General features: G+C 46.4%; 1 protein-coding gene and 1 long non-coding RNA gene across 2 annotated transcripts in view; one reads left to right on the forward strand and one right to left on the reverse strand.

Annotated features, from left to right (window-relative positions):
• Window positions 1-541: 541 nt before the first annotated feature.
• LOC146221513 (uncharacterized) lies at window positions 542-5,993 on the reverse strand. Its single transcript, XR_014746761.1, has 3 exons — window positions 5,691-5,993; window positions 1,476-2,141; window positions 542-1,217 (listed from the first exon to the last, which is right to left on the reverse strand). It is a non-coding gene; the product is annotated as an uncharacterized LOC146221513 (long non-coding RNA).
• A 2,854-nt stretch (window positions 5,994-8,847) lies between these two features.
• The window catches only part of LOC146221514 (disks large homolog 4-like), a 25,571-nt gene continuing 20,639 nt past the window's right edge, over window positions 8,848-13,779 (forward strand). Inside the window, exons 1-2 of the mRNA XM_084692035.1 lie at window positions 8,848-8,944; window positions 9,776-9,828. Coding sequence (XP_084548161.1) covers window positions 8,848-8,944; window positions 9,776-9,828 — 150 coding nt within the window. The remainder of the gene's footprint in view (window positions 8,945-9,775; window positions 9,829-13,779) is intronic.

Consider the following 13,779-nt stretch of genomic DNA (forward strand, 5'->3'; position numbering starts at 1 on the left):
TTATGAACTGACTGGTTATGAACTGAATGGTTGCTATAAATTGACTGGTTATGAAGACAGGTTGTTATGAACTGACTGGTTATGAAGACAGGTTGTTATGAACTGACTGGTTATGAGTAAAAACCTGTTTCCGCAGTTTCTTCTAAATCCTGTCTGCAGTTCTCTCTCCAGCCACCAGGTGTGGCTAGATGCTGACAGGACTCAGACCTAGCCTGAAGACACCAGAAAAACACAATTTATTTTATATATTCAATCTTTTCATATTTAAGAATCATATATACTATATTTCCACACATACGTCTAACCAGGCCACTCCATGTATCTGATCCATGAAACAGCGTAGAGTTACACACTTGTGATATATGTTGCTGCTGTAGTTTCTATACGCAGTATTAATATTTACTTTGGATAAAACTGTTTGCTACATCAATAAAACGTCAATGTAAAACGTTAAATATATATTTTCATGTATATGCATCTCACTAACTGATGTATAACTGCTGACTCCGCTGCTGTTTACCTCAGGACAAACTCAGACATATTGATGATATTGTGTAGTTTATTGATTAGCATAATCACATTAGTCACAAACTTGTTTAGAATATTTAACAGTGTTTCCACCCTAAACAGATTACCTCATCCACCTCTCCATCCCTATAGCCCTCCTTCACCTCACCTCTCCATCCCTCCATCTCTATAGCCCTCCTTTAGACATGTTGAGGAATATTGTAATTTATTGATGTGCATAATCATATTGTTACAAACATAATATGCTTGATTATATCCTATTGTTTGTATCCTAACCTTTCACCTCTTCATCCCCCTCTCCACCTCCATCCAATCACTCTATACGTACCCCCTCACAATCTCTCCCTCATCCTCTCCCTATTCCTTCCATTTCTTCCTCCCCTTATCCACCCCTCCCTCATCCTCTCCCTATGCCCCCTCTTCAAACTCTTCCCCTTCTCTTTCATTGGCCCAGCATCTGGGTTCTTGACTCTGATTGGCTGCTGGTGGGATTTATTCCTCAGCAGGGCGGGGCCAGAGGTGGACAAGCCTGCATTAGACCAGCTGAGCAGGTTACCATGGTAATTGTAATCCTTCATGTAGAAGTCAATGCGGTCAGAAGAGAGAGGGGCGTCCCACACCTCAATGTCACAGATCTGACCTTCGAACCTTGACACAGTCAGAACTGCTGGGCCTCTGCTGAGCACACTCTACACACACACACAGAGACACACAGAGACACACACACAGCACACACAGGTACACACATTCAGTTAAGATTACTTTGTGTACTCACTTAATCCATCTAAACTCTCCTCTTGTCCGCTCCTCCTCTCCTATCTGTTCTATTTCTTCTCATCCTCCTTTACTTCTTTCATCTCCTCCTCTCCGCTCCTCCTTTCCTATATTCTCCTCCCCTCCTCCTGTCCTCTTCCTCTCCTCCTGTCCTCCGGTCCTCCTCCACTCACCGTTCTTTCCATAATCTTCATGACGCTGCCGGTACTTCCCCTGAACACCTGAGCCACACCCCCACTGGCCTCCCAGGTCACACAGATACTGGTCCAGCGAGAGAAGAGAGATGTGGTCCATGGCTGATAGGAATGGAATTTTTTTCTGAAGCCGGACAGTGATAGTGTGTCTGTAACGCCCTGCCTGGACAGAGATAGGCTGAAATATGAGCCTGGGATCTGGAGTGTGAACAAGTTCAGGTAATCTATTGTCTCGGCTATGTAGCGCAAACACACCGTCACACCTTGTAGAGGGGGGGGGGAGGGAGAGGGGCTGTAGGGGAGGGTGGTACTGAAGGAGGGAGAGGAGGAGGGGAAGGGGGAGGAAGAGGGGGAGGAGGAGGGGAAGGGGGAGGAAGAGGAGGAGGAGGGGAAGGAAGAGGGAGAGGGGGAGGAGGAGGGGAAGGGAGAGGAGGAGAAGTGGGAGGGAGAGGAGGAGGGGAAGGGAGAGGAAGAGGGGGAGGGGAAGGGAGAGGAGGAGGGGAAGGGAGAGGAAGAGGGGGAGGGGGAAGGGAGAGGAGGAGGGGGAGGAGGAATAAGGGAAGGGGGTGGAGGAGGGAGCAACAGAGGGGGAGAACAGGGTGACAGTTCCTTCCGGAGACAGAATGAACATCCAACCATGGAGATCTGGAGAGAGGAGGAAGAGAGGGAGACATTAACAGACTAAAAATAATCGTCATTATTATGGGGCTCCAACCAAGGCCGGAGTGGGTAATCTGGAGAATTCCCGGTGGGCTGCTTCTCTTTTGGGCTGGTCGAGGATTAGTTTTGTTGACATTTGTCACGTTAGTCTATATTCTCTTAAAGTATGCTACACACGTTCGGCATTCTGACACCGCAGCCTCTGCATGGGTTGTACCATGTGAGGGAGATCTCCCCTCCCAAATAGAGTTGGTTGGGTCCATAGCCTGTCTTTTCCAAAACGTTTTCTCAGATGGGAAACCCTTCACATTGTGAAAATTTGACTGCGTGGTATACATCTTTGGAATCTACAAACTTTCCTGAATACAAATCTGTTTAAATCACTCAGATATCTTTATCACAACTGAAGTTACATAATTTTAAAGTTGACCTGTGTCAAAAGTGATAAGGCAGAAAACTGCATTCAAAGATTCCACTCCGTTTCATTCTAATTCTATTGTGATGCATGAGGGAAACATCAACTCAACTCGACTGTTTCAAACTGATCAGTCAATCTGTTTACATTACTGTAATAACTTCTCAGCAAGTTATTTTTAAGTTTAACAGCCTGACTTCATTGATCAGTTGTTTGGGGCTGCTGCAGCACTCAAAAGAGTAGGCAAACTGAGCATTTGATTTGACATGGTTTGAAACTTGCTAGCTATGTCCAAAAAATGTTGAAATTACAGTTTTTCACAATTGCTAAAACACATTTCTTGAAACAGTCACCCATTTTCTCAAAACCATAAACACAAAACCCCTGAGCACTACTTACAAAACCTCTAAATCTTCTTGCAACATCAAAACAGTTTTACCTCTGCTCAAAATCAAACACTGCTCTCAAATCATAAACAAAGTGATCAAAATGATATACACTATCAAGCAGTCAGTAAACAATACACCAAAAAATTGAAAACATGTTCTATCATAGTAGCTCAAAATTGATCAGAAATTACTACTCTGCTTTGCTCTTTGCAATATGTTGTTGTTCTTTCTCCTCCTTGTACCCCTATACAGTATCCTGCATCTCACTACTCACAACTCACTCTTGTTCTTTGTTGATATGAACCTGCAACCAGTCAAAATCTATTGAGCAGTCAGTACTGTTACTGTAACAAATGGAAAGTACAATGTTCAGGGCCATACAATTTGTTCATTTTATAGTATGCAGCCTACAATGCACTGTACTACAGTATACAATACTAAAAGGGACAAAAATCAAAGGAGTAAAGTGTTTTTTGGGGCTAGGTCAGGCCAGAGTACTTTGTCGACATCACAAGCAATATTTTCCCACCTTTACAGTTTTTCTGAATTGCTAAAACACTAAAACCCATTGGCTGAACAAAGTTATCAGTTGCCTAAACTCATGTTGCTAATTGTGCCTGTCTGTTGTCAATACCTTAAACCATTTCCCATGGTAAAACTGAATTTGCAAATCTCCCATAGACTTTTCAGCAAAACTCTAAACACATTCTCATTCTCAAAACACATAGTGCACTCTAATGCAAATGTCAATAGATTTAGACTGGTTGCAGGTTCATATCAACAAAGAACAAGAGTGAGTTGTGGGTAGTGAGATGCAGGGTATAGTACTCCAATATATCGGCCGATATAGAAAATTAATCCAGAAACACGTAACAAAACAAACAGATTTCCCTAATATTCTGCCCGACTCGTGTTGCTAACAGGGACGTTGTAGAGTGCCCTTTGGTGACAAACTATGCAATGCCAGTATAGTACTGTATAGGGGTACAAGGAGGAGAAAGAACAAGAACAATTGCAAAGAGCAAAGCAGAGTCGTAATTTCTGATCAATGTTGAGCTACTAGAACATGTTTTTGTTCATCAAAAGACAACGACAGATAAATATGACATTTGTTTTGAGATAAAAAAATAATAATATACTTCTCCTTGAGAACTATATGTTTTGAACAATGTGTTTTCAATTTTTTGCTGTATTGTTTACTGACTGCTTGATAGTGTATATCATTTTGATCCCTGTGTTTATGATTTGAGAGCAGTGTTTGATTTTGAGCACAGGTAGATCTGTTTTGAGGCGAAAGTTTCATTTTGCAAGAGGATTCAGAGGTTTTGTAAATAGTACTTGAAGATGAGGTTTTGTGTTTATAGTTTTGAGAAAATGGGTGACTGTTTCAAGAATGTGTTTTAGCAATTGTGAAAAACTGTAACAACCTGTTTGCTCTCTGAACTAGGTTATATTGGTTGTGTCGCATCATTTGAAACAAGTGAAATACATTTTGAGTGGTTGTGTTTTGTCAATGACATGTTTTCCCTATTTGTAGCCTATTTGATTGTTGCCATGTGTGTTTACCAGTATGAATGACATGTGCATTAGAGTGCACTATGTGTTTTGAGAATGAGAATGTGTTTAGAGTTGTGTTTAGAGTGAGATCTGCAAATTGTGTTTTACCATATGGTTTAAGGTATCGACAACAGACTGCCAATTAGCAACATGAGTTCAGGCAACTGATCACTTTGTTCAGCCAATGGGTTTTAGTGTTTTAGCAATTGAGAAAAACTGCTTTCATAAGTAATCATATACTTTTTGTACATTACAATTAAGTTTAGGGTGTTAACGATACAAAACATAAAAAAATCTCAATTTTGACAGAAAACTGATTTTCGATGTTTTTTCGCTTATAACCAACAATGAGCGGCCGCGACATCTGACGGGTTCTTGCCGACCGCCACACAGTTATTCGGTTGATATCGTTGTAGCGTTGTCAACATATTCGCAATCAAAATATAAAATGTAATTAAAATATTAGCCTTTTGCCATAAAAAAAAATGGGCCGTTGTTGTATCACCCGATGCATGACACTCAGGAGTCTACACTGAGGGCACTAGTATGAGTAACCACGGTAAGTTTCAGGCATGTGACACTTTCCTAGTCAGTGTTAGTAGGGGGTGCATTGCACTTACATCTAATGGTAAACCTGCCATGAAATGCTCCCCCCCCGCATACGTTTCTATCCTTCTATGCCAGCATCATGTACATTTAATAGCATAAATTGCTTGCCTTTGAACCTATAGCCTACATTAGTATGAAGAGCTATGCCATGTGAAATACTTTGAACCTTCTACACAAAATTTTTTTTTTGTAGCAATAATCATCATCATACTGGGGTATATTTCCTCAGAATGCGATGTCGTGGAGCAAGAATGTTGGTTCTGGCGTTCGTTATATACCGTTTGAATGAAGAATTATAAGGATTTTGTGTCGAAAATAGCATCTGATATTTACACAGATAACAGACATACTTCTCTTGAATTCAACAACAAAGACGGTATAATGTGAGACTTCTGTCTCCCCTTCTTTTGGATGCGATATCAAGACGAAATCCTTCACTCTTTGAATCGTGCGCGCTCCAGCGAGGGGGTGCCAATCCAGAGAGTCATGCATCGGGTGATACAACACCTGTTTTGGGCCTGAAACTCCCGGGCTGAAAAGTGGCCTCATTCTTGTGTGTCCTACCTGTCGAAGCTGCGTCTGACCCCGCACGGTCTAACATAGACAGCACTGCTAACGCACACAGCACGAGATGTGTCCTCATCTTCATTGAGGTGGATCTCGCGCACACTGTGACTTGTTCTTGCTTCAATTTATACTTAGTCTCAAGGTGTCACCCCGTTCAATGTAGAATGTTGAAATCAGTTTCGTTTCTGTTTCTTTTGGACAGTTTCGTTTTACCGCTGCGCTTCCTCATTCTCAGTGGCTGAGTTTGCGTACGTGAAGAATGCAACGCTTTTCAACTAATAACTCAACTGGCCTCACGACCCACATTTTACCTGGGAGGGGGGGGGGGGGGGTGTTGTGTCTGATTTACGGTGGCCCTGAAGTGCAAAACACCCCCCCTAATATGAATAGGCTACATCCCCCAAATGAAAACACTCCCCCCCCCCCAAATACGAGTCAACTCCCCCCAAATCGGATGACTTGTACACCTCACCCCAATACAAAAACACGCTACCCCAAATGGAAAACGACATTACATTAACTCAAAAACACATTACATTAACTCTGAACGGAAAGGGTAGGTAGACTACTACATTTCAGCGCCCCCCCCCCCCCCCCCCCCCCCCCCAGGGCGTCGCCTCCCAACCACAACACGACGTATGACGTGGCGCGGTTGGCACCCTCTGCTGGTAGTGCGGGAGCGTTAATTACTGTATGGATGCACTTGGGAAATTGCCCATGTCGCCTGTAGGAAGGACCAGTCCTGTCTGTATAACTCGAGAAGGTTAGCAATTCTAGCACCTTTCAAAATAAAAGTGCACCATCGGCAGTTCGGTAACTTACGTATTAGTTCGATTTTTTGACGAAGTATACGTATATGTCCATGACCCACTCCATTGCAGCTTGAACTGCTTTAGAACACACCATACATTTTTAGACAGACAGGCAGGCATGCAGGCAGACAGAAAGACAGGCAGAAAGACAGGTAGGCAGAGAAACAGGCACATAGACAGACAGGCAGAGAAACAGGCAGATAAACAGACAGACAGGCAGAGAAATAGGCAGATAAACAGACAGACCGGCAGAGAAACAGGCAGACAAACAGGCAGATAAACAGACAGACAGGCAGATAAACAGACAGACAGGCAGAGAAACAGGCATATAGACAGACAGACAGACAGACAGGCAGGCAGAAAAACAGACAGGCAGCCAGATAGACATAGGCATAGAGCTTACATTCTGGAGTATTAGTGGAAGGGTTGGACTACAGCTCCCAGGATGCATCTGTGCACAATCCCTTAATAGGATTAAGCTGCCTGCCAGGGGCTCAGAGCTGGACATAGGACAGAGAGACACGGAGGAGACACAACATGCCACTGAAAAGAGAGGGTGAGCACTTCTACAAAGTTTGCTTGGGGTTCGTGTGTGGTGTTGAGTGTGTGGTGTTGAGTGTGTGTGTATGTGTGGTGTTGAGTGTCTGTGTGTGTGTGTGAATGCAGGCGTGTGTGTGTGTGTGTGTGTATGTGTACATTTGTGTGTGAATGCAGAATGTATATGTGTAGAAAAAAGCAGGTGAGCTGGTTGTGCTTTGCGGTGTGTGTTTGTATGTGTGTTTGTTCTGCTTGCAGATGTGTATGTTTATGTGTATGTATGCATATGTGTTTCTTATATACTAATGTAGTAATTGGACCAATACGCTGTTCCTATTGTACCAGAAGACGTTCTCAAAAGTTAATAAATCTGTTTATTGACCTCCCGAATGTTCGCAGAGGTAAATAAACGTTTTTTAACAACCAGAGATTTGTGCTGTTCACAAAATAAAGTATTTGTTATTGAAACTCCACAGTTGATATATGTTGCCTTGGAGATGTAGTGACGTCACCAGTGCAAGTGCAGCTGATTGCTCTGACAACATGGCGCCTGCTCCAGATTCAACGTGTTTGATTGGGATCTTCCCACGTTTTGTTGTAGTATATAATAAACCAAATGTTTCCTCTTGGACAGGTCAGCAAACGCTTTGTCGCTTCGATTTGTTAAACCTACGGTCTCGGTTAACAAACGTTTGAACAAATCTCGGTTTTCAAAGGCGTTTGCAGACCTGTCGAGGAGTAAACATTTGCTGTTTGTGTGTGCATGTGTGTGTGTTTGGGAAAGTACTATATCAACAGAGTACTATATCAACAGAACTGAAGTGAACTTTTCCTTCCCTCTTTTTCTCCACCTCTCCTCTTTCCTTCTGTCCTCTCTCCTTTCCCTCTCCCCTCTCCCCTCTCCCCTCTCCCCTCTCCCCTCTCCCCTCTCCCCTCTCCCCTCTCCCCTCTCCCCTCTCCCCTCTCCCCTCTCCCCTCTCCTGTCCTCTCCTGTCCTCTCCTGTCCTCTCTCCTTTCCCTCTCCCCTCTCCCCTCTCCCCTCTCCCCTCTCCCCTCTCCCCTCTCCCCTCTCCCCTCTCCCCTCTCCCCTCTCCCCTCTCCCCTCTCCCCTCTCCCCTCTCCCCTCTCCCCTCTCCCCTCTCCTGTCCTCTCCTGTCCTCTCTCCTTTCCCTCTCCCCTCTCCCCTCTCCCCTCTCCCTCTCCCCTCTCCCCTCTCCCCTCTCCCCTCCCCTCTCCCCTCTCCCCTCTCCCCTCTCCCCTCTCCCCTCTCCCCTCTCCCCTCTCCCCTCTCCCCTCTCCTGTCCTCTCCTGTCCTCTCCTGTCCTCTCTCCTTTCCCTCTCCCCTCTCCCCTCTCCCCTCTCCCCTCTCCCCTCTCCCCTCTCCCCTCTCCCCTCTCCCCTCTCCCTCTCCCCTCTCCCCTTTCCCCTTTCCCCTCTCCCCTCTCCCCTCTCCCCTCTCCCCTCTCCCCTCTCCCCTCTCCCCTCTCCCCTCTCCCCTCCCCCCTCTCCCCTCTCCCCTCTCCCCTCCTCCCCTCTCCCCTCTCCCCTCTCCCCTCTCCCCTCTCCCCTCTCCCCTCTCCCCTCTCCCCTCTCCCCTCCCCCCTCTCCCCTCTCCCCTCTCCCCTCCCCCCCTCTCCCCTCTCCCCTCTCCCCTCTCCCCTCTCCCCTCTCCCCTCTCCCCTCTCCCCTCTCCCCTTTCCCCTCTCCCCTCTCCCCTCTCCCCTCTCCCCTCTCCCCTCTCCCCTCTCCCCTCTCCTCCCCCCTGCCCCCCCTGCCCCCCAGACACAGAGAGAGCGTTGCAGGTGATGGAGGCCTGTCAGACAGGGGGAGACCACACCTTCAAGCTGCGGGCTGAGAAACTACTGCACATCTTCCAGAGTGATCTGTTCCAGGCCCTGCTGGGTACACACACACACACACACACAAGAACATCTCTATTTCACAAACACACACATCTCTCTTACACACACACACATACACACACACAAGAACATCTCTATTTCACACACACATCTCTCTTACACACACACACACACACACATCTCTCTTACACACACTCACATCTCTATCTCACACACACACACACATCTCTATCTCACACACACATCTCTCTTACACACACATATCTTTATCTCTCACACACACACACCTCTCTTACACACAGACACACATCTCTATCTCACACACACACACAAATCTCTATCTCACACACACACACACACATCTCTATCTCACACACACACATACATCTCTATCTTACACACAGACAGCTTTATCTTACACACACACATCTATATCTTACACGCACACATCTCTATCTTATACACGCACACGTATAAACTCAGACCTGGTGCCATATGTGATATATATTAGAATCACTCATCTTTCTCTATCTCTCTCCTACTGTATCTCTCTCTCTCTCCTCCCCTCCCCCTCCCTCCTCTCTCACTCGTTTTTTCTTTCTCTTTATCTATCTCTCTCTATCTCTCTTCCCTCCATTCTCCTCCCCTCCCCCTCCCTCCTCTCTCACTCCTTCTTTCTCTGTCTCTCCTCCCCTCCCCCTCTCTCAGACTAATCTGAGGATAGAGCTGTGACGTCACAACTCTATCAGCTCTCTGGTTGGTCAGATTATCCTCCACATGTTGGGATTAGATGTGCTCGACAAAGTGTGTGTGTGAGTGTGTGGTGTCTGTGTGTGTGTGTGATTCTGAAAGTGTGTTTATATCTCCACAGACATCCAGGAGTTCTATGAGCTGACAGTGTTTGAGAACCAAAACACAGGACTGGTAAGACACACACACACATTCACACACACACACGCACACACTCACTCACTCACTCATACACTCACTCACTGACTCACACACACACACACACACACACACACACACACACACACACACACACACACACACATACACAATCACACACAGCACTCACAGTCTCTAAGTTACATGTTCTGATCCACATGGCAACACCATCCACTGTCTCCTAGCAACAGCTGCCTTATTGCTAGGATAACAGCTGCATATCGCCATGGCAACAGCTGCACATCACCATGGTAACAGTACAGAACCCAACCCCCCACTGCTCTCTCTACCCTCGTTTCCTCTCTCTCTCTCATTCTCTCCATCCTCCTCCCCTTTTTATCTCTGAGGTTTATCAATCTTTTGCTTATTGTCATGGTAATCAAGTAGTTAGTCCAGAACTCCATCCTCTCCCTCCTCCCCCATTCCCCCTATTTCTCCTCTCCTCTCTTTCATTCATCTACCTTGGCCTATCTCCTCCTTTTCCCCTCCATCTCTTTTTTCTCATCCCTACATTTTCCTTTCTGTCACGCACTTCGAACACTCCGAACTCATCCCCCCTCCGAACACGCCCACCACAACCCCCCTCTCCTCTCCCTCTGAATCCGTCACTATGAGACTGAGATACGCAGGAGGAGAGGAGGAGAGGAGGAGAGGAGAAGGGCTGAACTGACGGACTAAGAGGGGGAGAAGAGGGGGAGGGTGTGGGGCAGATACCTGTGTGTGTGTGTGTGTGTGTGTGCGGTGTGTGTGCATGGTCATGGACTGTCTCTGCATAGTCACCACAAAGGTAAGAAAACTGAGATTGTATCTGCGACTATGTTGTGTGCATGTGAGAGAGAGACAGAGAGACAGAGAGAGAGAGAGGAAGACGGAGAGAGAGAAAGAGAGAGAGAAAGAGAGAGAGAGAAGAGAGAGAGAGAGAGAGAGAGAGAGAGAGAGAGAGAGGAAGAGAGAGAGAGACACGTGTGGACGTTTCCACATGTGAGGGAGGAACGTGAGAGACTGTGTGTGTTTGCCTGTGTGTGTGTGCTTGTTTATGACTAGTTATTGTTTATTACTAGTTATTGTTTATTACTAGTTATTGTTTATTACTAGTTATTGTTTATTGCATCTTATCATCTCATTATCTTCTGATTGTCTGTGCTTTGAGAGATTTTGGTGTGTGTGTTTATGTGTTCTGGTCATAGTTAGCATCGGTAAATTAACCTTGGTTAGAGTTTTCTGGGTTAGAATGAGTATGGGTCAGAGTAAGCCTTGGTTGGTTAGCCTGGGTTAGAGTTATTCTGGGTTAGAGTTAGCCTGGGTTAGAGTTATTCTGGGTTTGAGTTATTCTGGGTTACAGCCTTTGTTAATTGATAGCTAATGTGGCTAATTGATAGTTATAGTAGCTAAATGTTAGCTTTCATGCTTAGTATCAGTGTTTGCTGTTTGTGTGTGCATGTGTGTGTGTTTGGGAAAGTACTATATCAACAGAACTGAAGTGAACTTGTGCTTTTCCTTCCCTCTTTTTCTCCACCTCTCCTCTCCCTTTTCTCCAAACTCAATCTAAATAGAACTAGGAACAGGTGGAGAGGGAAAAAGATAGGGAGGTAGAGAGAGTGAGAGGGGTGATGTGACGGTGATGATTAGAGAGTGTACAGGGAGAGAGAGGAAGTACAGGGAGAGAGAGGGAGTACAGGGAGAGAGAGGGAGTACAGGGAAAGAGGGGGAGTACAGGGAGAGAGAGGGAGTACAGGGAGAGAGAGGGAGTACAGGGAGAGAGAGGGAGTACAGGGAGAGAGAGGGAGTACAGGGAGAGAGAGGGAGTACAGGTAGAGAGAGGGAGTACAGGGAGAGAGAGGGAGTACAGGGAGAGAGGGGGTACAGGGAGAGAGAGGGAGTACAGGGAGAGAGGGGGAGTACAGGGAGAGAGGGGGAGTACAGGGAGAGAGAGGGAGTACAGGGAGAGAGAGGGAGTACAGGGAGAGAGAGGGAGTACAGGGAGAGAGAGGGAGTACAGGTAGAGAGGGAGTACAGGGAGAGAGAGGGAGTACAGGGAGAGAGAGGGAGTACAGGGAGAGAGGCGGTACAGGGAGAGAGAGGGAGTACAGGGAGAGAGAGGGAGTACAGGGAGAGAGAGGGAGTACAGGGAGAGAGAGGGAGTACAGGTAGAGAGGGAGTACAGGGAGAGAGAGGGAGTAGAGGGAGAGAGGGGGATTACAGGGAGAGAGAGGGAGTACAGGGAGAGAGAGGGAGTAGAGGGAGAGAGAGGGAGTACAGGGAGAGAGAGGGAGTACAGGGAGAGAGGGGGTACAGGGAGAGAGAGGGAGTACAGGGAGAGGGGGGGAGTACAGGAGTACAGATATGCACATGTATACACACATACGTCCACACATACGTCCACACATATACCACACACATGCACAAATTAACTTATACTCTTAACTCACAAACACACTCACATTCATACATGCTTACATACACACTCACACACACAAGCACACACACATATACATGCACACACGCACACACCCATACATACACTTTCACACATACACATGCACAACACACATAGACACACCACACATCAAACACACATTCAGCTTTGTGCTAATGTAGGGGTAATATAGCTATATGTAGCTTTGTGCTAATGTAGGGGTAATATAGCTATATGTAGCTTTGTGCTAATGTAGGATAATGTAGCTGTATGTAGCCTTGTGCTAATGTAGGGCTAATCTAGCTGTATGTAGCCTTGTGCTAAACATGGGCGTAAATTAACTAGATAGCTAGCAGCTAACTATCTGATAATCTCTGGTCAGAATGAAACCTCTCAATCTGTTTCTAAAATCTAAATCTAAACCTAATTGCACGATTACCCTGTAATCTGCCTCCCATCTGTGTGTGTGTGTGTGTGTGTGTGTGTGAGAGAGAGAGAGAGAGAGAGAGAGAGAGAGAGAAAGGGTTACATTTTCATTTTGTACAGTATGAGTACAGTAGGGAAAAAGTGTAAAGCAAGCTTGTTTGTACTAAACTGTGCATATTCACACTTACACACTCCATAAATGCATACAAACACACATACACACTCACACACATACACACTCACATACACACACACACAACACTGAAGTGAGGTGCCCTCCTCTTTAGGTTGTAAATGGTGATGTCAGTTGCTTGGCAACCATCCAACTTGGGCCCATTTGTTATTGTAACAAGGAAGCCTGGAGGAGAGAGGGATGGAGGAGAGGAGGAGAGAGGGAGAGAGGAGAGAGGGATGGAGGAGAGAGGGAAGGAGGAGAGAGGGATGGAGGAGAGAGGGATGGAGGAAAGAGGGATGAAGGAGAGGAGGAGAGGGATGAAGGAGAGGAGAAAGGGATGGAGGAGAGAGGGATGGAGGAGAGAGGGATGGAGGAGAGGAGGAGAGAGGGACAGAGGAGAGAGGAGAGAGGGATGGAGGAGAGAGGGATGGAGGGAAGAGGGATGAAGGAGAGGAGGAGAGGGATGAAGGAGAGGAGAAAGGGATGGAGGAGAGAGGAGAGAGGGATGGAGGAGAGGAAGAGAGAGGGATGGAGGAGAGGAGGAGAGAGGGATGGAGGAGAGGAGGAGAGAGGGATGGAGGAGAAGAAGAGAGAGGGATGGAGGAGAAGAAGAGAGAGGGATGGAGGAGAGAGGGATGGAGGAGAGAGGGATGGAGGAGAGGAGGAGAGAGGGATGAAGGAGAGGAGAAAGGGATGGAGGAGAGGAGGAGAGAGGGATGGAGGAGAGGAGGAGAGAGGGATGGAGGAGAAGAAGAGAGAGGGATGGAGGAGAAGAAGAGAGAGGGATGGAGGACAGGAGGAGACAGAGATGGAGGAGCAGAGGAGAGAGGAATGGACGAGAGAGAAATGTTAGGAAATCCACCTTCTATTGGGTGGAGGATGGAGTGAGCGCAGTGACATCATAATGACA

The sequence above is a fragment of the Hypomesus nipponensis genome, chromosome 25 (genome assembly GCF_054491055.1).
Source record: "Hypomesus nipponensis isolate SF chromosome 25, ASM5449105v1, whole genome shotgun sequence".
Lineage (NCBI taxonomy): Eukaryota > Metazoa > Chordata > Actinopteri > Osmeriformes > Osmeridae > Hypomesus > Hypomesus nipponensis.